At 31.8% G+C, this 24,223-nt stretch overlaps 2 protein-coding genes across 4 annotated transcripts in view; one reads left to right on the top strand and one right to left on the bottom strand.

The window, feature by feature from the left end:
• Nucleotides 1–16,580, top strand: part of LOC148619260 (E3 ubiquitin-protein ligase SMURF2-like) — a 37,714-nt gene extending 21,134 nt beyond the window's left edge. The window contains exons 7-18 of the mRNA XM_088578944.1: nucleotides 25–227; nucleotides 674–758; nucleotides 1,614–1,790; nucleotides 2,052–2,211; nucleotides 4,853–4,956; nucleotides 6,941–7,055; nucleotides 8,309–8,487; nucleotides 8,992–9,129; nucleotides 9,440–9,560; nucleotides 10,331–10,532; nucleotides 12,418–12,502; nucleotides 12,867–16,580. Of these exons, the coding sequence (XP_088435070.1) occupies nucleotides 25–227; nucleotides 674–758; nucleotides 1,614–1,790; nucleotides 2,052–2,211; nucleotides 4,853–4,956; nucleotides 6,941–7,055; nucleotides 8,309–8,487; nucleotides 8,992–9,129; nucleotides 9,440–9,560; nucleotides 10,331–10,532; nucleotides 12,418–12,502; nucleotides 12,867–12,966 (1,669 nt within the window). The 3' untranslated portion in view covers nucleotides 12,967–16,580. The remainder of the gene's footprint in view (nucleotides 1–24; nucleotides 228–673; nucleotides 759–1,613; nucleotides 1,791–2,051; nucleotides 2,212–4,852; nucleotides 4,957–6,940; nucleotides 7,056–8,308; nucleotides 8,488–8,991; nucleotides 9,130–9,439; nucleotides 9,561–10,330; nucleotides 10,533–12,417; nucleotides 12,503–12,866) is intronic.
• A 3,953-nt stretch (nucleotides 16,581–20,533) lies between these two features.
• Nucleotides 20,534–24,195, bottom strand: LOC148619259 (THUMP domain-containing protein 1-like). 3 transcript variants are annotated; one of them, XM_088578947.1, is made up of 3 exons: nucleotides 24,091–24,195; nucleotides 22,491–22,695; nucleotides 20,534–21,738 (listed from the first exon to the last, which is right to left on the bottom strand). In XM_088578947.1, the coding sequence occupies exons 2-3, from the start codon at nucleotides 22,683–22,685 to the stop codon at nucleotides 20,599–20,601; spliced, it is 1,335 nt and encodes a 444-aa protein (XP_088435073.1). In that variant the 5' UTR covers nucleotides 22,686–22,695; nucleotides 24,091–24,195; the 3' UTR covers nucleotides 20,534–20,598. The 3 variants fall into 3 exon arrangements, with proteins under 3 accessions (XP_088435073.1, XP_088435075.1, XP_088435074.1); XM_088578949.1 differs by having other exon boundaries at nucleotides 20,534–21,720; XM_088578948.1 differs by having other exon boundaries at nucleotides 24,109–24,176.
• Nucleotides 24,196–24,223: the final 28 nt, after the last annotated feature.

Below are 24,223 nucleotides of genomic sequence, written 5' to 3'. Positions count from 1 at the left end.
TCAGTAATTCCATGTCCATTTCAGACCTGCATCAGAATGTATACGAAATAGCATCACAGTAAATACCTCACAACCCAGCCAATCAACTTCTAACAGAACAGCAAATAATAATAATAACAGTAATAATAATGAAGAACCCCCATTACCACGAAGAAGATCAACACGGCATAGAAATTACCTGAACCGGTCACAGTTACACAATGCTGTAGCTTTACCTGAAGGATATGGTAATACATATCCTAAATTTACTAGTCACCAAAAAAAAAAATTAGAACTGACAAATAATTGTTTTTCATCAGATGGTATTTTATGCAGAAAAGTATGATTACTGGGTATATACATCCTGAAATATCAATGTCTTGTGCATCTAATTAGGAAAACTTAATATTTAAAAACAATACATTTTATTGGTAAGATTTTTTCATGTGAACTTCGGTTACTATGTGGAGTTGCAGTTATTCAATGCGCAAATGATGGGTTGTTGCACTCTTATATAAATTCTAAACAGCAATACTCCGGTTTTTTTTTAAATGCGAAAGAATGAACTACCTTGATCATAATGTTGGTGTAACTTGATGTAAAAATCATCAGTTATTTTAACACACATAATTACTGGTATATAAAGTTCTAGATGACATCAATGTATTACATGTCATTTTTTTTTTGTTTTTAGAACAACGAACAACACAGCAAGGACAAGTATACTTCTTACACACTAGAACAGGAGTCAGTACATGGCATGATCCCAGAGTCCCTAGGTCAGTATGCTCAAATAACTTGTGGTATGTTCCCAGAGTTCCTAGGTCAGTATGGTAAGGTAATTCATGGCATGATCCCTGAGTCCCTAGGTCAGTATGGTAAAATTATTCATGGCCTGATCCCGGAATTCCTAGGTCAGTATGGTAAATTAATTCATGGCCTGATCCTAGAGTTCTTAGGTCAGTGTGGTAGGGTAATTCATTGCATGATCCCTGATCCCTAGGTCAGTATGGTAAAATAATTCATGGCATGATCCCTAATTCCCTTGGTTGATATGCACAATTCTGTTTTGACATGCTTCAAAGATCTTTAGACCACAGCTGTGGTAATATTTCCAATGTCATAGATACATGAAGGTCTTATTTTCAACATCATAGATAAATTTTATCAAACTTCACAGATTACCGAGTAGAATTTTCCTCCATTTTGTGCAACACATAGGCTGGGTGTTTTCATAAATTCATACACATGAATGATCACAGAATCTCTAGGAACTAATAGTTCCCTTACTTTTTTTTTAAATGCTTTTGTCTGTAAACATGACAACTGTTATACGATAACATGAAACTAAACATTCAATATTTATTTATGATTTCAACATTTTCCCATTCAATCTTCTTTTATTCTTACTCAACTGTTCACTGTACCAGCTTGTATAGCGGTTTAGTCTGAAACTGTAAGATTTGGAAAGCAGTTTTTGTATCAAATTTGATATTTATTACTTCAGTCTGAAGAAGAAAATATCTTTACAAAGTTCTTGAATTTTTTTTCCAATTGAAAGTCAGTAGCATGGGCATTATGTGTGAAACAGACCTGAGTTTGCTCTTCAACTTTTAAACGATATTTTTTTATAGGGATTTATCTAATGATGAAATCCGAGAGGAAGACCTGGGTCGGTTGCCCACTGGTTGGGAAGTACGACACACGGGCAATGGAAGGGTGTATTTTGTTGATCATAATAGTCGGACAACACAGTTTACCGACCCTAGATTGTCAGCAAATATAAGGTTGTTACAGCACAGAGGATCTTCGTAAGTGTTTTTGTAGCATTGAATTTTTAAAAAGGACATTTATGAGACTTGAATTTTTTCCATTTCAAATTTTACCATTATAAATCTGAATCCTTAGTTACGTGGTATGAACAATTGGAATTGGCATCATTTAAGGAAATGTTTCATGATGCTAATAGTAAATTCGTTTTATATATAAATCAGTGCTTATGATACATGTACAATGTAATCAATGTAATGGTGAACATCTTATGTTGGAGTACATTTTCTTTTATATTCAAGGAGTTCAAATAGATCAAAAGATAAAGAAAATGAATCACCAGTGCCTAAATACAAAAGGGACCTTGTCCAAAAGATGAAGATATTAAGACAAGAGTTGCAGAACTTACAGCCTCAGGGTGGACACTGTAGGATGGAAGTGTCAAGGGAAGAAATTTTTGAGGTATGAATTTCTTGGCCATGTCTAACCTTTTTCTGGGCTGGAATAATTACAGTTTGGTCAACATTATCTGATTGTGTTGCTCCTTATAGTGTAAGAAAGGCCTTATATTTTTCATAAATGGCTATTTTCTATCATAGCCAGATTGTATTTGTCATTGATGTGATATTCTGACAATGAAAATCCCCAAAGTATTATGATATTGTGAAATTTTATGTTGCATAATTACCTATGCATAGGTTGCTAATAACTAAAATTCTAATATATAGTAAAGGAGATACAGGTTTTAAGAAAAGTAATCGATTGAAATCTTGAAGTATTATTTGATTCTTGATTAATATGAAAAAAAAAAAAATTTTCACTTGTATTTGCTGCTCTCAAGCAATGAAAATTTGGAATATCTCTCCCAAGGAAGAAAATTCAGTAAAAAATTGTTTAAGAGTCTAGTAGTCTGTAACCTTATGACCCTTCACACTTTCCAAAACATATTAAGTATACAAGATTACATAATATTGATATCTGTACTACATTATAGAAGGTAATTCCGTGGTCACTAAGAAAATTTGCAATTTCCATTTTAAAAAGTATTTCATATGATTTTGCCTTGTGAAATAAGGCTTCAATTCATGTATGATTGGTAAAACTTTTGGTGTATGTAAAGTGATATTATTTACTTTTTCAACAATATTTGCTATTTTATCATTCATTACATTTTCAATATCAGTTAAATATAAATGATTTATTATTACAATTTCTTGTTTGTTTATCATGTAGTAGTCACAAAACTAGAAAAATAACTCATGTACTCTATAGTAATTAGAGTGGTCATGTGGGTCATAAAACGTCAATAAAACTTTCTTGGTTGTGTAATCTTCAGATAATGTTTAACTATCAGGTTGTCATTGTAATAATTATTTTTGACACTAATTAACATTTTTGTGCACATTTCTGTCAAATACAACACACTTTTTCAGTTTATATATGTCATAATTAATATACAAGTAATTTCAATATACAATTTAACATTTATAAAAATTCTTAACTAGTTTTCTTACATGTTTTCTTGATAAGAGAAATGTATCCTACTAGGAAATAATTTATCAAAGAGACAAACAGTCTTCTCTGTCACTTTCTTAGGCATTGATCAAAGTGGATTCTGAAATTCAGTTTTCATTAAAAATGAAAGAAAAAAATGATAGTGACAAAATTCTAACCCTATGAAATCGACTTATATCTTTATGATATACAGCAAGTGATATACTTAACATAGGGATTGGAGTTGTACTTGAATACCCATTACCTGATAAAATGTATTTAACATAGGGATTGGAGTTGGTCTTTCCTTGAATACCCATTACCTGATAAAATGTATTTAACATAGGGATTGGAGTTGGTCTTCCCTTGAATACCCATTACCTGATAAATGTATTTAACATAGGGATTGGAGTTGCACTTCCCTTGAATACCCATTACCTGATAAATGTATTTAAAATAGGGATTGGAGTTGTACTTCCCATTACCTGATAAAATGTATGAGGTACTTAACTGGACAATTGACAAGAAGATTTAAAATTTCTGACATCAAAGATTGACAGAAAGTTAAAATCTTGTTGTCAGTTATCCAGTTAACTACCTCAGACAATTCATCAGGTGATTGTTATTTTATCAAGAGAGGCCAACTCTGTTCCTTTATTTTATCAAGAGAGGACCAACTCTATTCCCTTTGTTATTTTATCAAGAGAGGGCCAACTCTATTCCCTTATTTTATCAAGATAGGCCCAACTCTATTCCCTTAAGTTAAGTATGATACTCGCTATTTTGTGGTTGTGAAATTGAGTAATATACTCTGGTTATGTAATTATTTGCACAGGCGAAACAGACTGTCTGTATCCTTCTTTTTTTATTTCCTTGTAATCTATCAGTCTATCCCTACACTATTTGTGGTTTCATATGTAACATGTGATTGATTTATTGTTTTCTACATGATAATTCATTATAACATTTATGTACAGTAATTAGTGAGGAATTAATTAATCTACAGTAATGTTTTACACTGAGCTACAATTGAGATAAGACTTTTTTATGTTGTGTCAGAATTATCAGATTTTCAGTGAATGCATACTTATTTAATGCACCATCTGTGTTTTATTATTAGAAGGTGTTTTGTGTTTTTATCATGTAATTATTATGGCAGATCTCCAATAATTAGCATTCAATATTGCTTATAGTACTATTCAATTGTGATGTAGCTAGTGCTATTGCAGACAAATGTCAAAGAACAGACAAAAACAATTCATGAGTTTACTTTAGAAACTGTTTTCTTGGTATAGTGCCATAGGGTTGTATTATCCATCATTCTTGAAGAAAAAGGTAGGACTGGTGTATACTTCCATGGCTAGCATTGAGTACTGTTGAGCAAGTCTGGTCATTGCCTCTGTATTGTTTTGATTTAAACCACTGTCCTACTTATCACACAATACATTCCCATCACTACTAGAAATCTTGATTATTAATCGTCTAGATTTTTTTCATTTGTCTCCTCCATTTAACAGGTCATATGATCACTTTGACTAAAAATTTTAGAAGGAGTTTTACATATATTTGTATATTTTTTCTTAAAAAAAACACCCTTTTTTGTTTTTAGGATTCTTATCGGCAAGTAATGAAATTACGAGCCAAAGATTTACGGAAGAGACTGATGGTGAAGTTTAAAGGAGAAGAGGGTTTAGATTATGGAGGTGTAGCCAGGTTGGTAATTTAATTGATTGAAGTAAGAAATATTTCAGTTTAAAAATCATCACATTGTAAAGCATCAGTGGGGAGTCTTCTTTCTGCATACTGAATAATGGCAGTTTTGAAATCAAGGCAAGTCTGATAGGGCAAGATGTGATGTCCTGATGAGTTGTTTAAAATACATTCTGTTAATCAGCTTTATGTCAAAGCCACAATGTCCAAAAAAAGTCGACATAATATTTTCCTTGAATATTGCCATTTAAGTGTTACAGCAGTAGCCTGATATTGAGGAAGTAAGAACAATGGAAGAATAATGAATGTAAATGTAAAACTAACAGCCTGCTTTTACTTCACTCTTGAAAGAAAATTTCGGCAATAATGTAGGAAATTACTGCTAAAGATTATACCATTGAAATTTCTTAAAAGTAAAATCTTAGAATAAAAAGTTGGAAGGTTTTCAGTTAAATACAATGAATTTAATGACAAATTTTCCATCTGAGTTGAATTAAGTCAAAATATAAAAAAAAGACAGTTACTGGTAGCTTTATCATATAATAGTTATTACACATCAATGTGAAATTTTTATGCTTCATCTAATTTTGAATGAGTTGAATTAGATTGGTCTAGTATTTTTTATTCTATAAAGGTCAAACCCACATGTCAGCCTATTGAATTACTTGTTTGGATTTAAAATGTCAGTGACATTTATTTTAATTTTGGATTACATAACATAGCAGAAACTCACACAGAACCATTAGTCAAACTGTCTGACCTCACATTGATTGGTTGTTAAATGGTTGGACCTTTGTCTATCAAACATTTTACTAAACAGAGGTGAGATGAAGTTTATGAGTGATTTGTAGCCGAGATTAACAAGTTTATTATACATGGCAACTGATTTTTTTTTACATAACCAAATTTCTATTGAGGAAGCCTAGGTAGCAGTTAGGGAATCTACACGTCAGAAAATACCATACAAGGCTGTATTGCAAAAATGTTGGTAGAAAGTTCTACTGTTCTCTTTATGGGAAGTCCCAAGGGTTGTTGATTTTTAATGAAAATTTCAGATAATAGAAGTATCTTTGTTCTTCTAAGCTTGTAATTATTGACCATTAAAATTGGTCATGCCAAGAGGAGAAGTAAACTTCTGTAACATTTTCACAATGAAGCATAATTATTTATAATTTGGCAAAACTGTGATTGAATCACAAATGAACGTAAATAAAACTTCTTCAAACATACAATGTAGTACATGTGTGCATTATGTCTGTTGAAGACAAAACAAATTAAATTAGAAAGTAATTAAGTACATTATGTAATTAGTGAAAAAAATATGACATTAATTGCAAATTTTACAAAATACGTTGATATAACTTTGTCAGTAATGTTTTCTATTTTTCCTGTGTGTCTAACTTTCAGATTATATTTGACATGAATTCCATTATAGCTTTCTAATCTATTTTTGAACAATCAATAGCTTACATGTTATTGATATTATTTTAGAGAATGGTTTTTACCTGCTCTCCCACATTCACTTAATTTACATGTTATGGATATCATTTTAGGGAATAGTTTTTACCTGCTCTCCCACATTCACTTAATTTACATGTTATTGATATTATTTTAGAGAATGGTTTTTACCTGCTCTCCCACATTCACTTAATTTACATGTTATGGATATAATTTTAGGGAATAGTTTTTACCTGCTTCTCCACATTCACTTAATTTACATGTTATGGATATAATTTTAGGGAATAGTTTTTACCTGCTCTCCCACATTCACTTAATTGACATGTTATGGATATCATTTTAGGGAATAAATTTTACCAGCTGTCCCACATTCACTTAATTTACATGTTATGGATATCATTTTAGGGAATAGTTTTTACCTGCTCTCCCACATTCACTTAATTTACATGTTATGGATGTAATTTTAGGGAATAGTTTTTACCTGCTCTCCCACATTCACTTAATTGACATGTTATGGATATGATTTTAGGGAATGGTTGTATTTGTTATCCCATGAGATGCTGAACCCGTACTATGGTTTATTCCAGTACGCCAGAGATGATATTTATACATTACAAATAAACCCTGATTCTGGTGTGAATCCTGTAAGTCATATAAAATATTGTACTCCAGGACTCTGTTTCTTGATATTCTTGAATGAATAAGTTCACTCCCAAATGTGTTACTTAGAGGTACTGAATAAGTATTTTTTTTGCTGTGATTTAATTTTTGCTATTTTAGTGGTAGATGTCTGGACACAAAAATAAGAAAAAAACACCCTAAAAGTATTTACTATTTTGTACTTTTATAACATATCACCTTATCAATTTTTTTTCTAACTATTACCACAAAAAATTAAAGTAATTCCTATTGCCTACATATAGTATATTCAGGGATCACAAACCCCAACAAACAAACAAACAGGGATCACAAAAAATGATATTACACTAAAATAAAATCATCCATTTTTACAACAAAGCCCAAACTTTTTTTACCCTTTTTTAGCTCACCTGCCAAAGGTGGTGTGAGCTATTGGCATCACTTGGTGTCCATCGTCGTCGTCATTAACTATTATACAAAATTATTCTCCTCTGAAACTACTTGACTAAATAGAACCAAACTTGGTATGAATGTTTCTTGGGGTGTCCTGCATAGAACTGATGTGGGGATTTTTGATTCGTAGAAAAACATGGCCGCTGTTACTAAAAAAAGAATATAGCGGTCAGACAGTAGTTTTTTACATGTACCTCCTAAACCTTTAGGTTAAGCTAAATTTTGACATAGGGTAAAAGTGTTCAGCATGATGAGATCTATCTGTGGTCAAACTTTGGTTTTACCTGTTAAGCCATGTTGGAGTTCTTGCCCCCCTTTTTTTTTAATGTTTTTTTTTTGCTATTTTTAATGTTATTTCTTTCGAAAATCTTCTCCTCTGACATTATTTGATCAATTGGAACCAAACTTCGTATGAATGTTCCTTGGTGTATGACTTTTCTTTTTTGCAGTTTTCAGTCAATATCTTGAAAATCATGATAGATTAAAAGAAACTATCAGTTGTTGAAATGATCCTTATAAGTCCTACCAAAGACTTCTTGAGTCAAAATTGCAGGACAACTTCTTGTTAAATTTATTGCCTTTGAAAGGCAAAATTCAACCAGGTGAGTGATTCACGCTCCTGGGAGCCTTGTGTTTCAGTTTTCATTAAATTGGATTGTACCAATGTTAATTTTGATATCTCAGTTGATTTGTCAGCATATATATTAAAACATGTTTTTCAGACACCATAAGTATTTGATATAAATCAATAATTCATACCTTCATCTTGAAATGTTGCTTATCGTACATTTGCTTCTCTTTTCAGGAACATTTATCATATTTCCATTTCGTTGGTCGTATTATTGGCCTAGCCATATTTCATGGACATTATTTAGATGGTGGATTTACGATGCCTTTCTATAAACATTTACTGGGTAAAACTGTTCAGTTAGATGACTTAGAGGAGGTAGATCCTGAACTCCATAGAAGTCTAGTCTGGTTGTTGTAAGTACATGTATTATGTACTATCAAATACTAACATTCATGGGTCTTCATTTAAGGACAGATACCGTACTTCATATCATAGTAGGATTTACTCTAAAAGAAATCTTAATTTCAATTGGCATTGTCGCCAAGTCTTATGGTGTTACTAAGTGTATAGTTTTCACAGCTAAGTGTCATTATTTTGTATTATTTAAGCTTCAATTGAGCAAATGTCAGTTGATGAAGTAAATTACTGTTGCTAGATCATTTGAACAATAAGGTTTTTAGGAGAAATTTACAGTCAAGGGGAAATAACTCATGCTTTAAATTCATCTTCAATTATTAAATGAACCAAATGTAGTACTTAGATGACTAGCCAGATGCTGATAAAGGTCCATCACTACCTATATAAAAAAGGTGATTTAAAAAAAGATATATATGTATATATCACAAGACATCCCATTATAACCATGTTTTTGGAGCTGAAGAGGAAGTATGACTAAAGTTAATTACTTACTGTTTTAGAGAGAATGATATAGAAGCAGTATTGGACCACACATTCTCAGTAGAACACAGTTCCTTTGGTCAGGTGACACAGTATGAACTAAAACCTGGTGGATGTGATATTAAAGTCACTGAAGACAATAAAAAGGAATATGTCCGGTGAGATATTATAGATTTTATGATAATAAATATCAATCCGCAAATGCTAAAGTTGCCCATTTTCAAAACGAGGTTTACATATTTGAATTTTTCTAAAGATTGTAAATTTATTTGGAAACAAAGATTTGAATGTTTTCAATGGCAAACTCTATAAATTAAAAAACTTATTTCAAATAGAAATTGGGAAAAAATGGTGACAAAAATAATGGAAAATTGTATGACTTAAACAAAACTTGAAAGTTGTTGCATATTTTGTTCATTTATTATATTTGGGTTAAAGTGGTTATAAGCAATCATTGTCTTTCTGTAGGTTGTATGTTCAGTGGAGATTCATGAGAGGAATTGAGGCACAGTTCTTGGCTCTACAAAAAGGTTTTAATGAGATAATTCCACAACACATGCTTAAACCATTTGATGAAAGAGAATTAGAGGTAATGTATTGTATTGAAATGGATGGAGTTAATTGCATTGTATTTGACAGTGGAAAATTGTGTGGACGGGATGGATAAGAGTAGCCAGTAAGGGTTATTTGCTGCTGTCAAATATAGATTGACAACAAGAAGTCTTCAAATACAATGTGATTATCTCCATACTATTTTCAAATATATCTGTGAAAATAGCAATTGAAAATCTTAGAAAATACTTAGCTGACTCGTAAAAAGTTTGAGACAGTCAGAAATGTGGAATTGTTGCCTTAAATTTAATGTGTTTTCCAATGAAATTCCATATAACAACTAATTTGACATTAGAATAATAAGTAGCTATATAGGTAATGTAGAGGATGATGATATGATTTTTGGCTTAGCCTATGAAGGAGTGGAACTATTTTAACTCAACTTTGACTTCGTTCATCATGCACCATTATGTTATTATATCGCTGAGGTCTAGACTAACGGGACTATGTCTAGACTAACGGGACTATGTCTAGACTAACGGGACTCTGTCTAGACTAACGGGACTATGCAAGACTTTTTATAACACATGACGTGGGTTTGTGTTAAAAGTTCAATCAGTCTAATCCTAAATGCAAATGTCATTTCAGACAGAAAGATTTTGAGCTACTCTTGTTTTGACAGTAGATCTACAAATATAGGACATTACTAAAGCTCTGTCCCTATTAACATTATTTTGTTTTTATCAGAAAAAAATATGTTGAAATGCTTTTATATTCAATAATTTATTTCTTTATTTTGTATTTTAGTTGATGATTGGAGGTTTAGGGAAGATAGATTTAGATGATTGGAAGCAGCACACAAGATTAAAGCACTGTAACCCAGATACTAACATTGTTAAGTGGTTTTGGAAAGCAGTAGATGGTTTTTCAGATGAGATGAGAGCAAGATTATTACAGTTTGTAACAGGCAGCTCAAGAGTACCTTTACAGGGGTTTAAAGCCTTACAAGGTAAGGGGTATATTGTACATTTATTATTTCAGGTATGCGAAAGGGAAAGGATTTCATTTTCATACTAGCATGTTTTCCCGTCTTTTTTTTTGTTTTTACATTTAGAGATATTAAGATAATTATTTGTTTGTGACTTTATCTTTATAAGTAACAGATCAAATTTAATTTGGGCTGCAATAACTTTAGACAAATTTACCAATCTTGGACTTTTAAAATTTTTGAAAATATTTGCCCTTCCTGACTTGTTTGAAAATGCTTCCAGATGTTTTTTGGTATGAAACTGATTTTTAGCTCACCTGGCCGAAGGCCATGTGTGCTATTACCATCACTTGGCGTCTGTCGTCGTCATTAACAATTGTTCAAAACTCTTCTCCTCTGAAACTACTGGACCAATTGGAACCAAACTTGGTATGAATGTTCTTTGGGGTATCCTGCATATAACTGTTGTGGGAATTTTGATCCGTCGAAAAACATGGCATCCGTTACTAATAATAGAACATAGAGGTCAGACAGTAGTTTTTTCACATATATCTCCAAAACAGTTAGGTTTAGCCAAATTTTGACTGGGGTTAAAGTGTTCAGCATGATGAGATCTATCTGTGGTCAAATTTTCATTTTAATTTATTAAGCCATGTTGGAGTTATTGCCCTTTTTCAATGTTTTTTTTTGCTATTTTTTGTTATTTCTTTCAAAAATCTTCTCCTCTGACACTACTTGACCAATTGGAACCAAACTTGGTATAAATGTTTTTTTGGGTATCGTCAGGGGCGCAGCTAGGCCTGTTTTAGTTGTATGCAAAATTACGGCGAGGGGTCTTGGGTGGGGGGGGGGTCGCTTGAGGCCCCCAGTGAGTCCGGCAAGGCAAAGCCCTGAGGGAAATTCCTGAATTTTAACGATTTTGGAGCCAGTTTTTCAGAGCCTATACTACATTCACGGTATGCATATGTAATAAATTTTGGGATATGGAAAAGTACAAAATTTCCGGAATTGGTGGTTTTGATATCGCGAATTACTTTATGGTGTATATTGGAGTATCATAATGTATTAAAAAGGATTTGTCATTGCATAAAACCTTTATTTCATCTTTAAAATGTGTGTTTTTATTTTTGTTACTTTTTCCGAAAGTACGTATTTGTGTATAGGCAGCTACGCCCCTGATCGTACATAGAACTGTTGTGGGGATTTTTGATCCGTCGAAAAACATGGCTGCTGTTACTGAAAATAGAACAAAGGGGTCAGACAGCAGTTTTTCACATATATCTCCAAAACTGTTAGGTGTAACAAAATTGTTTCTATAGCTGAAATGACCCTTATTATGAGGCCTTCAAAAGTCTTCAGGGATCAAAGTTGTCAGGTGACTCCCTGAAGAGTTATTGCTTTTGAAAGATGAAAAATTACAGGTTTTTTTTTTACAGTTTTCGGCCAATATCTTGAAAACTATGATAGATGAAAAGAAACTTTCGATCACTGAAATGATCTTTATGATAGTCCTACCAAAATCTTCTTGAGTCAAAATTGTTGGACAACTCCATGTTAAATTTATTGCCTGTGAAAGGCAAACTTTAACAAGGTGAGAGATTCAGACTCCTGGGAGCCTCTTGTTTTCTCTCTATTTCTCTTACCCAAATAAGTGAGTATGCTCACAATGTAATTCTGGTTAAGGGGAGCATTTAGTCGTAGTTATTGTACTTTTATATACTGTAATAGCACAAATATAAACCTACATGTATGTCTTTCTCTCTGTCATAACCATTCAACACCTATACTTACCAAATCTGCTATCTAATGTAGTTAATTACAAATAATAAGTTATATCAATTTAACTTTGTAGGCTCTACAGGTGCGTTAATCACAAATAATAAGTTATATCAATTTAACTTTGTAGGCTCTACAGGTGCTGCTGGCCCCAGATTATTTACAATACATTTGGTTGATACAAACACAGATAACTTGCCTAAAGCTCACACGTGGTAGGTAGTAGTGATTAATATTAGATCATGGTAAATGTGATAAAAGGGCGTAAAAAATGAGAAAATCCTTGACATAATCATCTATGTAGCATGACTTCATAGAAGATTTATAAACAAGTAGGTGGTAAATGATGTACACAGCTTGGACTCTGTGGTTGAAAAAAGGTTATCATATTTTTTCTAAACTGCACAGGTGTTAAAAGTACAATGTCACCTGATTTAATGACTTAGTGTCTTATTGTGTCATAAAGTAAGCAACAGTGTTGCTATTTACTTGATTAACAGTGGAGAAGATTGAAAACTTCTGATTTACATTCTGTAATGAGTTATTTATATTGTAGTAATAATGTGTTTTGTTTTTCAGTTTTAATCGAATAGACATCCCTCCGTATGAATCTTTCGAGAAACTGTTATCAAAATTGACTTGTGCCGTAGAGGAAACATGTGGGTTTGCTGTTGAGTGATCATGATTGTGAAAATTTATGGAATGGATGGGAATTCTTGTGAAAATACAAGTGGAACATGAGGAAAAAAGGTCTGGATGTATGGCAGGATAACAAATGGCATACTGTAAAAGTTGGGAGTTGTATTATGATCTGATTATCATAATATGCTATAATTTCTGGTGTAAACATGATTTCGGCATTCCTAACTTCTAAATCAATGCAATATCTACTTACTGTTGAATGTCTCAGCTAGAAACAAGAATGATGGCAAGAAACATAAATTTGTAGAAACTGCAACATTCAACTGGTTCGACAAACTACAAAATGCTACATTTTAAATGGCTTGGGATACAAGTAAAGAGGTACTTGATTAAAGAGGCCTCTATATTAATTGTGATATTTATTATAGTCTGCTTGTTATATTTTTTGTACAATATAAAAATCATTTTACTTTCTTTACTTCTTTAGATCACCATTTTCATATCTTTGTATAACATATAGATATTTTTATGATTTTTCAAAACATTTGTGAAAAGAATAATTGATAAAAGCCTTTTACCTGTAAAATTTTATCATATATGAATTAATATGCTTCCTTTACATCGTAGTCTTCAGGAAATGATTCTGATTGATTTTATTATTTTTTTCAAAGTTCTATACCATCATAAAGAAATGTAATACAATCCAACTCCATCACAGAAATGATTTATAAATAAGAAATCACACTTGAAAATTTCTAGTTAATTTTACAAACAGTAAAAAAATTATAAGTGTGGAACTATTGTGATAATGACCATTTATAACTTATCATTTCTATAAACTTCTTTCAGTATCATTCTTCATGTACAAGTAAATAAAAATGTTTATCAATAGCTAAAACTAAAAAGATAGATAATTATTCATTTCATTTTGGAATATCTTGTAGTTTAATGTTTTTATCTACTTTCATTTTAAGATTTAGGCTATTTTTAGACAATAAGTACTGTGTAGTTTCATTTTTGATGACATAGTAATTATTTAAGAGAAGTGATGTTAGTTGGTAATTAAACAAAATTTACTCACTTGATCTTCAGAGAGTTTTATCATTTTTAGAAAGTTTAAAATAAAATAAAGATAAAATTTTACCATGTTTTTTGTTGTGGCAATCTTTAGTTGATGGTTTTTAAATTGTAATGTTACAGTTGATCTGTATTTAGTGTTCATGTTTGAAAATGTCTCAAGGTTTTGACTGAAAAGAAAGCAATTCTGTACTTCAATGCTTATTTATTCCTTCATGTATAGAGGTATATTTAATTTCATCCTCTATGGCACTTATATAAGTAAATTTTAAAAATATGCAGTATTAGCAATTAGCAATTTTTTCTCTGTTCTTTAACTAGATATGTCAATTGGGGTTTAACAGACAATAAGCTGGGATTTATCAATATTATTTTGTTTGCGTAGCTGTATTAATTTTCTTTCTAAATTCAGGTAAATTTATAAAGGTTGTTTCTTCCAATTTCTCAGAAATTATTTTAGCACTGCTTAAAATTGTAACATAATATTATTGAAAAATGGTCTATTTTTACAGAGAATGAAAGGAAATCAATGCACATTGGTGAAAAAAGTTATAAGTGTAGGATGATTGTTTTAATTATTTTTATGAATGAATGGTATGTTGATTTGGTTGTTTGAGTGAACAAGTTGTATTTTATGTATGCATGCTAGGTATGTTAGTCTAGTGATAAATGTACAGTTTTGTAAAAAGTAAAGGAATATTTATACTGACACTAACATATCATTGTATATAGAGTGGACATCATCAGCTGATTTCATATCTGGTGACGAAGTAGTTTCAAATCTTTGCTATCTTGGAATTTATTTATTTGGATCTTTGTATAAAAGTCCAGTCAATTTTTTGTTCTTCTTAGGCTCTTATGCTGGGTGTAGAAGTGTGGAAATAGTAATGTAATAAACTGATAAAAATATTTTAGAACTCTTGAATTTTCATATCACAAATGTCCCCTTTTTAATTTTTGGTAGATTTTATTAAATTGTTGACATTTCATGACATGGCACTGATATTAAACTGCTTCCTTATTACAGATTTGGGTTGAATGTTTTCAGTTGTGTGTTCTGTTTTGATCTGTTTATTGATGTGATTGTTTACAGCTCACCATTATACTCGTTACACCCTGAACTTTACAGATTCTTTTAAAAAAATACCTCTTTTTTTTGTTGGCTGACCTTTGACTCTTACCCTCACATTCTTCATTTATTCTTTCTTTAGAAATGTTCAATATTTTATTCTTGAATTTGGTATATTGAGATTCTTTCTTACAAAAAAAATAATCTTCTTTGACATCTAAAAAACTAGATGGTTGGCTAATGTAAGCCATTTAACATTAATGTCTAGGAAACTGAAGTTCGATACTATTATAAGTCTGTACTTCTGTTGAAGTGGCCAGTTGCCCTTGTGAAGGATTTAACCATGCAGATTTTCACATGGTTATGGAACTTATAAGAAATTACTTTATTGTATCATACTTTAAAGTAAGATTCAATCCATATTCCATGGTTCTTTAGTCACGGAGAGAACAAACTGTGCATTTCTCTTATTTGACAGATACTCTTGTTTTTATTTTTCTATGCAGTTATCATTTTGTGCCAATTTCTTTAACCAACAAAGCAATACACAACTATATTAACAAACATATATCCATGACATAATTGTCTGCATGAAAATTATCTCCCTTAGAATAAGAGACGAAGTTGTCTCCCTTTGTGATTACTTTCTGAAGTCCTGTGATTACTGTGGTGTGCCTTTATATATTTATATATACAGGTTTCTTCTGTTGGAGGTAATCTGCATGTTGTGAATGTGTTAGTGCTAGCATTACTATTGTAATTTAACCAAACATAATACTCCAACTTTCAAGTATTTTAAAATAAAAATGCAATTTATACAGGAGGTTTTGCCCTGGTTATCACCTATTATTTTTATATTTTTTTTTAAAATAAAATAGCGTGTTAATGTTTTATCCACTGGTTTGAATTTTTTAATAGTTATATATAGCTATTTTAAGGTAAGCATTGTTGATGCCTTTATTAGCTTAAACATACTGGTAGAAAAAGCATCTAGGATCCTTTTAAAATTAAAATGTCAATACATTGACATTTTTATGTACTGTCAAAAGTGATTGTGTTATTTTTTCATGAAATCCAAGTTGCTTTTACGAAGATCAATTAATAGTGTCTTTTAATTTTAAGTAGAAGCTTTTTGAAGTATACTTTTCTGTGGGCTATTTTATTTAGTTTTGTACGGTATCCTGTAATATTAAAAAAAAACCATTTTTTCAACTTAAGTCATAACTAAATTCTTTGTTTTACATGTCAACACAACCATTCTCACATTTAATCTGACTTCAGCTTTAATTTGTAATCGTGAATAATTAACACAAGTATTGTTCAGTATAGCTGGGTTATCTGTTCTGACTTGTGTTTTTGTAGCAGCATTTAGTCCTAATTATTGATCTTTAACCTCGGTGCTACAAACCCTCTTTTCATACTGAAATAGACAGTGCTCATTATTTTAACTGGTCACATTCATTGTACAGATTACCATTCACCTCAATAAAACAATATGAAATCAATGTTTTTGCTTTTATTTCATGCCATCCTAGCATTAGGAAAGAAATTGTACATTCTCCACTATGGTTTTTAGGGTAATAAATGGGTCCAAGACAGAAATGACTAGGTTGCCTTGAAGTAGAAGTGTGACAGACCTGAAAATGCATCCCATGAAACAATCAATTTTTTTATGGAACCTTCTTTGAAGGTTATATCAAGATCCATTAGCATCAAAATTATTGCCTGACAACCAAGTGTCTAAGGAATATGACACAGATGTTAGTTATCTGATAGAAGTGCCTTATCTTAAAATCACATGATATCAGGATTTTAGAGATTAAAAGAACAGATTGCCTCAAAGCTGCATAAACAGTTATAATATAATTATAGGACCATATCATTATAAAATAAAAAAGTTTTACCAAGCGCAGCATGATACAAGCGCAACCAGTTCAATTTTGTTCACTTAAGGCAAGTGTGGATCCGTAGGGATTTATAGTTAATTATGGACACAATTTTGCAAAATATTTGGAATTCAATTAGAAAGTATAAAGGTCTGCTTCAGGGTTCATTCATGGATCACTTAGTACCAGTACCTCATTTTCTAAAAAAAAAAAAAGGTAAATGATAGGTTAATTTAGTAAGCATACTTCTTAAAGCTCTTGTATTTAGGCATGGATTTTCTTATGAAATCCAATAAAAAAAAATCTGAAAAAAATTTAAAAAGTCCACTTTTTAGGGCATGGCCCCTTTTGACTACTTAATTCAAAACTGTAAAAGATATATGAATTTTGATAGAAAAATGCAGGCAGAGATTTTCATGAGGAATCTATTAAAAAGAATTGTCAAAATCAGACCAGAAATAAACAAGCTATCGCCAATAATTCAGAAAAAAAATACTTGTTGTGGCCCCTAATTTTACTTAGCTCAAGTGACAACCCCAAAAATCAAATCTGGTCTTCCATTTGTTTTATATTAAAGTAGATCACACAAAATACTTATAGTAGATAGATTTTTCTTATTTATCAAAGATGACCTGGAACAAACATACAGTAAAATTTTTAGATAAAAACATACGTCACTGAACTTGCTTTCAAGATAATTAGTGTAATTATACACAATTTTTTTACATTTTATGTAGATTCTATATGGAAATTTCAGTTTCACTTACAAATAAAAAATTTGTAAATAAAATTTCTTAAAAATTTGTATGAAGAAAGAACACTTTTCCGACATTATTTCATACCTCAAAACAAAAATAAGGGATCAGCAAACTTTTTTTCTTGTAATATTAAGCTAGAGGCTCCCAGAAGCCGATATCGCCCACCTGGTATATGGACCAAAAAAAAGGCACAAACTCAAATTTGGCCATTCATTATTTAGAACCAATTATCATTAAAATCGAAGTAAGCATAAAAATTGGCTTGAAAAAAGCAGCCATTTGGAAAATTGCTGCCCGGTCAAAAACTCATTACTGCTATTCAACTCAGAATATCATATTTACCTTTCATATAGTTCATGTTTAGGATCCTGCTATAGTTGTGTGAAAAAAGTAACAAGAACAGCATTTTGATCCCAACGCCCTATCTTTTGTACCTGCAGCCATGTTAATTCACAGATAAAAAATCCCAATGATCATTTTGTGCAGGAAACTCAAAGGAACAAGCATGCCAACTTCCAGTCAATTTTCTTGGCAGTTTTAGAGAAGATTTTTAAAATGACAGCATTGAAAAAAGTAGAAAAAGGGCAATAACTCTAATATCAATTCACAAATTTTCAAAGAAATTGGTACATTGTATTCAGGCTGAACACTTTCAGCTTCTGTCAGAATTGGCTAAACCTAATAGTTTTGGAGATATTTTTGAAAACATACTGTTAAACCCCTATGTTTTATTTATAGTAATTACATGCATCAAAAAACCCAAATGTTATTTTGTGCAGGATGCCCTAAGAAAAAATCATGCCTAGTTAGGTTCCAATCAGTCCTGTAGTGTCAGATTTTGAAAATTACAATATAAAAAATTGAAACAAAAACTGAAAAAGGACAATTACTCCTACATCGGTCATTGGATATTCAGGACAATTTTCGAACAGATGGATCTCATCACACTGAACACTTTCACCCCATGTCGGAATTTGGCTAAACTGTATGGTTTTGGAGAAATTTGCAAATAAAAAGCTTTGCCAAGTGCAGCATAATACAACCTCAGTGGTTTAACCCTGAGCAGTTAGGACAAGTGTGGACACAATATTAGTTTTTGACACACTTAAGCATAAGGACTTACAATTTCTTATGGACACAACAAATGGTTTGGACACTACATTGCACAAAATTTTAAATTTAAATAAAAATTTCAAAACCAGACCAAAAGCAAGTGGAGCCTGAATCACTACCTTGATTAAATTTTGCCTTTCAAGGGCAATAACTCTTAACAAAGAGTTGTCCCACAATATCACTCAATTACGACTGGTAGGACTTACCATAAGGATCATTTTGACAAATGAAAGTTTCTGTCTTTCTATCTATTACAGATTTCAAGATATCAGCTGAAAACTAAACTGCTAAAACATATTTTTTTTTAATTCTAATTTTTCCCTTTCAAGGACAATAACTCTAACAAGGAGTCATTATGCAACTTTAATCTCCTCGTACATTTATAGGCCTTATACTAAGGATCATTTCAGCAATTGAAAGTTTCTTTTTACCAGTTTTAGTTTTAAGACTGGCTGAAAAATGTGAAAACAAAAAACAAAAAAAGAAAATGCCATGTTTCACCTTTCAAGGGCAATAACTCTAATAAGAAGTCCTCTGACACTTTGATCCAATGCAGGCCTTTGTCGCGGCCTTACCGTAAGACCATTTTATCAAATGAAAAATTCTTTTTATCTATTATAGTTTTTAAGATATCAGCTGAAAACTGCTAAAAACATAATATTTTTTTTTTATTTTCAATTTACCTTTCAAGGGCAATAACTCTAACAAGGAGTAATCATGCAATCATCCCCTAAGACTTTAGTAAGCCTTATAATAAGGATCATTCAGCAGCTGAAAGTTTCTTTCTATCTACTATAGTTTTTAAGATATTGGCTGAATACTGTAAAAAACAAAAAAAGAAAATGAAATGCCATGTTTCACCTTTCAAGGGCAATAACTCTAATAAGAAGTCCTTTTACAACATTGTTTCAATGCAGACCTTTGTAGGGCTTACAGTTAGGATCATTTTGACAATTGAAAGGATTTGGCTTATGGTTTTGGAAAAATATGGGAAGAACTTCAGTTTGACCCCTTTGTTCTATTTTTAGTAACAGCAGCTATGTTTCTGTACGTATCAAAATCCCGACATCAGTTCTATGCAGAATATTAATACAAAAATTAGTACAAATTGGTCAATTATTTTCAAGTGAGAAGATTTTTTAAAGTAATAACGTTAAAAATAGCAAAAAAAGCATAAAAAGGGGCAACGACTCCAATATGGGAAAACAGATTTTCACCAAAATGTGACCCCAGATAGATCTCATCATGCTGAACACTATTATCCTATGTCAGAATTTGGTTGAACCTAACAGGTAAACTAGAGGCTCAAGACAGCCTGAATTGCTCACCTTGTTAACCATTTGCTTATTAGAAAAACTTGAGGAATGAGACAGACTAAGTTAAAATTAACTGAATTTTTGTCCACAACGATGATGATAGATTCCAAATGATGGCATAAGCTCACCTCAACTGCTGTGACCACTATGTTCCATTTTTAGTAACAGATGCCACGTTTTTTCAAGGATGAAAAATCCAAATAGTCATTTTGTGGAGAATACCCCAAAGAATAATCATGCTAAGTTTCATTCTAATCCATTTAGTAGTTTCAGAGAAAAAGATGTTTGAAAAATTGTTTAAGAACGACAACAGACCACTGATGCAAAGTGCAGTAATAGTTTACATGGCCAGGTGAGCTAAAAATCAAGAAGTTTACAGTAAACGTCTTAGTGTTAAGCTTTATTCCTATATAAATATCTTATATCAACTCCCAAAAGAAGGAGCAGTTCTCATGTTAAGTCTAATTCATCATCATTATCCATAACACTCTCCCCAGCATGTAAAACATCCATAACGCTCTCAGCTGGCACACTCATCTCCATAACACTCTCTCCTTTACACAAGGCATCCATCACACTCTCTTTTCTATCCAAGTTTTCCATGACAACAGTCTCTGACCTTGGCAAAGATTCCATCACAACGGTCTCACTTTTATTAAATGTCTCCATGACAACAGTTTTGTTTCTAGGTATTGCTAAATCATGGACAATCTCAGTTTCCTCCCTTGAAAGACTTGGTGCTTTTCTTTTCCTAGATGTTGGCTTAATTTCATGTCTAGTGTCTGAACTATTAGGTTCTCCAGAGAAATTGTCTGATGATAATGGACCAGATGTAGTTATTTCTGATTTTTGCTCTTCAACTTGATCCCCTAAATCTTGTCCTTCACTCTGTACAATTTCATTTCCATTCTTTTTATCATTTTCTTGACTCTCAGAGCTTACCACTGCTTCATTGACATATTTATTTTGAGAATCTTTCACTTTACTAACTTCAATCAAATTGTATTTTTTCAATTTGAAGAAATCTTTTACAACACTCATACAACACAGATTTCCTATAATTTCAACTAAGATAACACAATCAGGACTCACATGATTTACTTTATGTAAAGGATTTAAGTCTTTAATTAACTGGCCTAGCCGAGGGATCACTGTTTCCCTTGCAAGGTCAGTATTATTTCTCCTAGTGAAAAGAGTTGTGTAACTAAGACCAGAACCTAAAGGGGTTTCGAAGTACTTCTTAAAAAGTTCTTTTCCACAATCTTCCATCTCATTCAAACGAGCTTTGCAAACATTTTCTATTGGCAACATTCTTATTGCAAATCTTGATTTTTGTATTCCACTTTCCAAGATATCAGACAAAATGTTTTGAGCCATATCACATGGATTCTCTATTAATGTTTTGATAAATATTGTATTTCTAGATTTTGTATTAACATTTTGAAATCTTCTTTCTGTGACCTTGACCTCCTTGATAGCCTTGACCTCTTTCTTCATAGCAGCATCAATGTCTTCCTCTTCCTCACTTTCATCTTCGCTACTTTCCTCTGTTTCTTCAGTATTTTGTGTCAACTTCAAAGGAAATGAAAACTACAACAAAATGTACTTGTGGATGTGTATTTTTACTATTGTGAAAGCATATTTACTCCATATGATAATATTTCTTCATGAAGTACTACAAATGTATAAATTTTCATGGTTGCTTATTTTTGTGGACTCTGTCATATAGACAAATTTTATGGTTTTTAAAAAAAAAATCAGTATTTCATAGTGTTGAATAAAAATGCTTCACAGGGCCCAGCCAGATACCACTGCAGAGATCCAACCCTGAACAGTTGGGGCAAGTATGAACACACCATATAAGATAGATAAGCTCTGAATTTCGCTCGCAACTGAATTTTGACACAGGAAAAGAATTTGACCAGAAGTGCAATGGTCCATTAGGCCCCTTATTCTTCAATAAGCACAACACCTTAAATCAATGCCAGCTATCCTTTTGTGGCACGGCACCTTGTACTACAATTTCAAAGCAATCCATACACTTATAATAAAGTTTTTGACAGTGGCTATTTAAAGTATGTTCAATTGATGTAACTAACTTTATTTTCAATGAGCAATTGGATTGCAACAGTGAATATTTTAAATCAAAGTATAAAATCCTACCCATTATTTTAATGTTATGACTAATGATTTGTTATTAAATTGGTTTTCAGCTTTGCATTTCTGTCATAGTTTTCTTTGTGAGTCAATTTTTCTTTTAATTTGTCATGTCAAAAAAAGGAGGATTTCAATTTTGATTTGTTGACATTTACATGTGAACTTCTATAGTTAATCAGACTTACCTTTTCTTGTCCATACAATTTATCACCATACTCATTCAACAAGTTGTACATTTCCCTAACTGCTTGTTTCTCATTCCCATTACAAGTGACTAAAAATCCCTTCATGTTCACGTCTAGGGAGTGTCCTTTTTTTACCTTTTTGTGAGCACATTTTAAGTAGTAAGACTTTGGTCGCTTCTTCCCTTTACCACTCATGACTAAAAACCTATGCAAAATAAAAACAGAATTTTGTTTATTTCTCTAGTAAGTACACCATTATGGAGGGTTACAAGATAAACATTAAATGTCCCCAACACATAAAAATAAAAATAAGATAATATACACATATGTAGATGTTTACAATGAAAAAGCTGAAGCTGGTATAATCATTATGCTATCTTAAAAGATTAGGATTACCAGGACGGGTGTAATGATTTAACAATTAGTTATATTTTCATGGTTAAAAAAATTCCTGTATCGTACCCCGTCCTGAATTGTGACACAAAAATTTTCCTTCTTTTCTTATTAAATCTTTAATCAATTTTTGTTTTACATGTGCCACATTCTGAAAAACTTTGATAAGCACAGAAGAGTGGTCATACAAATTTGTGAATGCTCTTACACAATTTTAATCAAAATTTGGATTTGGGATTCCTAAATAATGACTGAATATAGATTGTCTGCTGTTACTGCAAGGTAATATATTGTACAATGTATGATGATTCATATCATAATACATTGTATTGCTTCAAAGTATTGCAATATGTATTTAATACATTTATCTTAGGACACTTAGCATCAACGAAATGTATCATGGGTAATCCTGCATGTTAATCACCACATGCAACGTATTTATTAACATATTATGTAAAAGTGCACAAGATTCTAATCCTTCTACATTGAACTCCTTGTTTTTAGTGATATCTAACTTAAATTCTTAAGGTCATCTGGTGAATGGAACTACTTTGATTTGCATAACACTACAATACTGGCAAATAATTCATGAAGAAACTCTCCATTCTGCATCAAATGTTATTTTTTGTGTAGCAGAAATTGATGAGTAGTTTGGATAGCCTTTTCCAGAAGCCCAACTACAGGCAGTCTAGCACAGTTCAAAAATTCTGTGTAGTTTCCAATGAGTTGTGTTGTGAAAACAACATAGGCAGATGCAGAAGGAATGTAACCCCCTTTTCCCCCTGCTGAAAGGGAAGTAAATGATAGGAAATGAGAAGTCAAATGTAACATATGTGATATAGTTTAGTCAAATCTCTGGATTCAATCATGCATGTGGATTTTGAAGGCATGCTATTTCAATCAGTGCAAGTACATGTACTTCATGTTTGCCTTTATTGGAATTAAAACATTCCTCTTCTTAATATTCGCCCATATACCAGTACATATAGACCTGCATGTAACTTAAGGGCGTTTTATCATAACCTTTCGAAAAATATGGGCTTAATTTTACCGAAAAAAAATCACCATTTGTCGAAAGTTTATCATGAACCTCAAATCAGACTGAGTGCAAGTGTTTGTGTCCAATGTCTTGATCATAGTGGTTCCAAATGTATTTGTGTTGAATATTAGTTGATCAGGATGTGATTAAATTTATGTGTGAGATTACCTAACTTTTGATGCTCACAGAAACTCGATTTCTGTTTTCAGTCAAGTTTCATTTTGACCGCCTATGAAAAACGGAGTAAAGTCCCGAGAACAACACGCAAATCACTGTTCAAAAACGAACAAAATACCCGAGG

Source organism: Perna viridis, chromosome 4, assembly GCF_037379345.1.
Source record: "Perna viridis isolate PV_CMFRI_1.1 ecotype Kerala chromosome 4, ASM3737934v1, whole genome shotgun sequence".
Taxonomy (NCBI): Eukaryota; Metazoa; Mollusca; class Bivalvia; order Mytilida; family Mytilidae; genus Perna; species Perna viridis.
The sequence above is the reverse complement of the archived record's forward strand: the minus strand, read 5'-3'. Positions and strand labels throughout refer to the sequence as shown.

What these genes read in the sequence shown, in the direction of transcription:
- LOC148619259 (XM_088578947.1), bottom strand. Translation starts at nt 22,685, where the DNA reads ATGAGTGGTAAAGGGAAGAAGCGACCAAAGTCTTACTACTTAAAATGT. An exon ending in AATTGTATGGACAAGAAAAG is followed by an intron (nt 21,739 to 22,490) that starts GTAAGTCTGATT and finishes ATTTTGTTGTAG; the next exon opens with TTTTCATTTCCTTTGAAGTT.